This window comes from Phalaenopsis equestris, unplaced genomic scaffold (assembly GCF_001263595.1).
Source record: "Phalaenopsis equestris unplaced genomic scaffold, ASM126359v1 Scaffold000511, whole genome shotgun sequence".
NCBI lineage: Eukaryota > Viridiplantae > Streptophyta > Magnoliopsida > Asparagales > Orchidaceae > Phalaenopsis > Phalaenopsis equestris.
Window position 1 is genome coordinate 344,143 of NW_018164951.1, and position 2,012 is coordinate 346,154.

A 2,012-nucleotide genomic window follows, 5' to 3' on the forward strand; every position below is an offset into this window, starting at 1 on the left:
TGATAAGTCGTCCAACCTTGTAACAAAACGCCTGGTTTACGTAACACCGTTGAGAGCAGACTTATTCTTTTTTTGGTAACCATATATAATTTATTCGTTAGTCTTGACTTTATTTCCATTTTCATAATATGAAATTTTATCATATATATATATATATATAATTTTTATTAATTCTATATTGCAAATAAATAAAATTTTGCATTGGATGTCACGTAAAGTAATTAAAAAAATATACAAAAATATTTCTAGGAAATAAAGTCGAATTAACGCTATTGAAATTCTATATATGCATGTGCAAGAGACCTTTAACTCTTAGAGTCTCCACCATTTCATTAGGTGGAGGAGAAAAAGAAAAGGCTAATAAATGGCTGTCAACGGTAGAGATGAGAGGAAGAAGCTCGGTGGTCTGAAGACCATGCCTTTTATATTATGTGAGCATTTTTTTTTGCATTAATATACATAGCACACAATTCTTATATATTTAAAGATCCCACACCTCAACTTTCATATACATAGCACTCATATCTTTAATATCACATAAAAAATAGCACTAATATCATTGTTATAAACAAATATATCTTTTTCATGCATATGTTTAAGATATTAAAGTGTTATGTATGCTAATTTATGTAAATATGTTGGAGTTGTGTGCTATGCATACAAACTTCCCTATTACCTTTTTTTTTGCTTTTGTAAGAATTTACACTCTCATTTTTCATTTTACATTTGTTGATGTTTAGTGTAAAATTAAGTAAAATAATCAAGTTCACTCACATACAGCAAATGAAGTATGTGATCGATTCGCTGTTGCTGGTTTCAATGCCAATATGATTCAGTATCTAAGGAATGAGCTCCATATTCCTCTGGTTGAAGCCACCAACACTCTTAATATATTCTCAGGCACCTCAAGCTTCACCCCCATAATCGGCGCTCTTATCGCCGACTCTTTCGCCGGCGGCTTCTGGACCATTACTCTCGGATCAATCCTCTATCAACTGGTAACTTTTGTTTGATTTCATATTTAAGTTTAAATGGGGTAATCTCCCCCAATTGACCATCAGCACTGACTAATTTACAGGGAATGTTAGGAGTCACCATCTCCTCAATCATCCCAGCTCTTCACCCACTTCCCTGTCCTCCCCATTCCCCTTCCTGCCACCAAGCTTCATCATGGAAACAAGCCATCTTCTACCTATCCCTCTTCATCACCGCCGTCGGGTCCGGCGGAATCCGGCCGTGTGTGGTCGCATTCGGTGCTGACCAACTCAAACTCGACGGATCACACCCACGGCCCCATAAGCCGGAACGACGCTGGAGCTTCTTCAACCTCTACTTCTTCTGCATCGGACTGTCGGTCATGCTTGCTCTTACAGTCGTAGTCTACATACAGGATAATGTCAGCTGGGGATTGGGTTTCGGTATTCCCACCATAGCCATGTTTATCTCTGTCATCGTCTTCGTGGCCGGTTACCCCCTTTATATCAGAAAGAAGCCCGGGGGTAGCCCGTTGACCCGAATGGCACAGGTGGTGGTCGCCGCTGTGAAGAAGAGGAAGCTTGAATGGCCGAGTGATGTCAGTCTTCTGTATCAGGATCAGGAGCTCGACGCCGATATCACCACGGCCGGCCGGCTTTCGCTAACTAAACAATTCAAGTAAGTTGCTCTGTAGTAAATTTTTTTTCTTGTTGGGTATTCAAAAGATGATTTTTTTCGAATTCCTCACTGTAGATTCTTGAACCGGGCAGCGATCGTCGCCGCCGGCGACAATTCCGACACCGGCCGGCCACTGCTATGGCGGCTATCGACCGTCCACCGCGTCGAAGAGCTGAAATCCTTCATTCGCATTCTTCCAATATGGTCAGTCGGCATCCTCCTCATCACCTCTGCTGCCAACAATTTCACCTTCGGAATCATCCAAGCGAAGAAAATGAACCGCCACCTCGCCGGCGACTTCCACATCCCTCCCGCCACCCTCTTCATTTTCTCCGCCATCTCCATGCTCATCACTCTTT

General features: G+C 41.7%; 1 protein-coding gene across 1 annotated transcript in view; it reads left to right on the forward strand.

The window, feature by feature from the left end:
• The first annotated feature begins 400 nt into the window (after positions 1 to 400).
• The window catches only part of LOC110028392 (protein NRT1/ PTR FAMILY 3.1-like), a 2,215-nt gene continuing 603 nt past the window's right edge, over positions 401 to 2,012 (forward strand). Inside the window, 4 exon segments of the mRNA XM_020730224.1 lie at positions 401 to 431; positions 781 to 998; positions 1,079 to 1,653; positions 1,729 to 2,011. Coding sequence (XP_020585883.1) covers positions 416 to 431; positions 781 to 998; positions 1,079 to 1,653; positions 1,729 to 2,011 — 1,092 coding nt within the window. The 5' untranslated portion in view covers positions 401 to 415.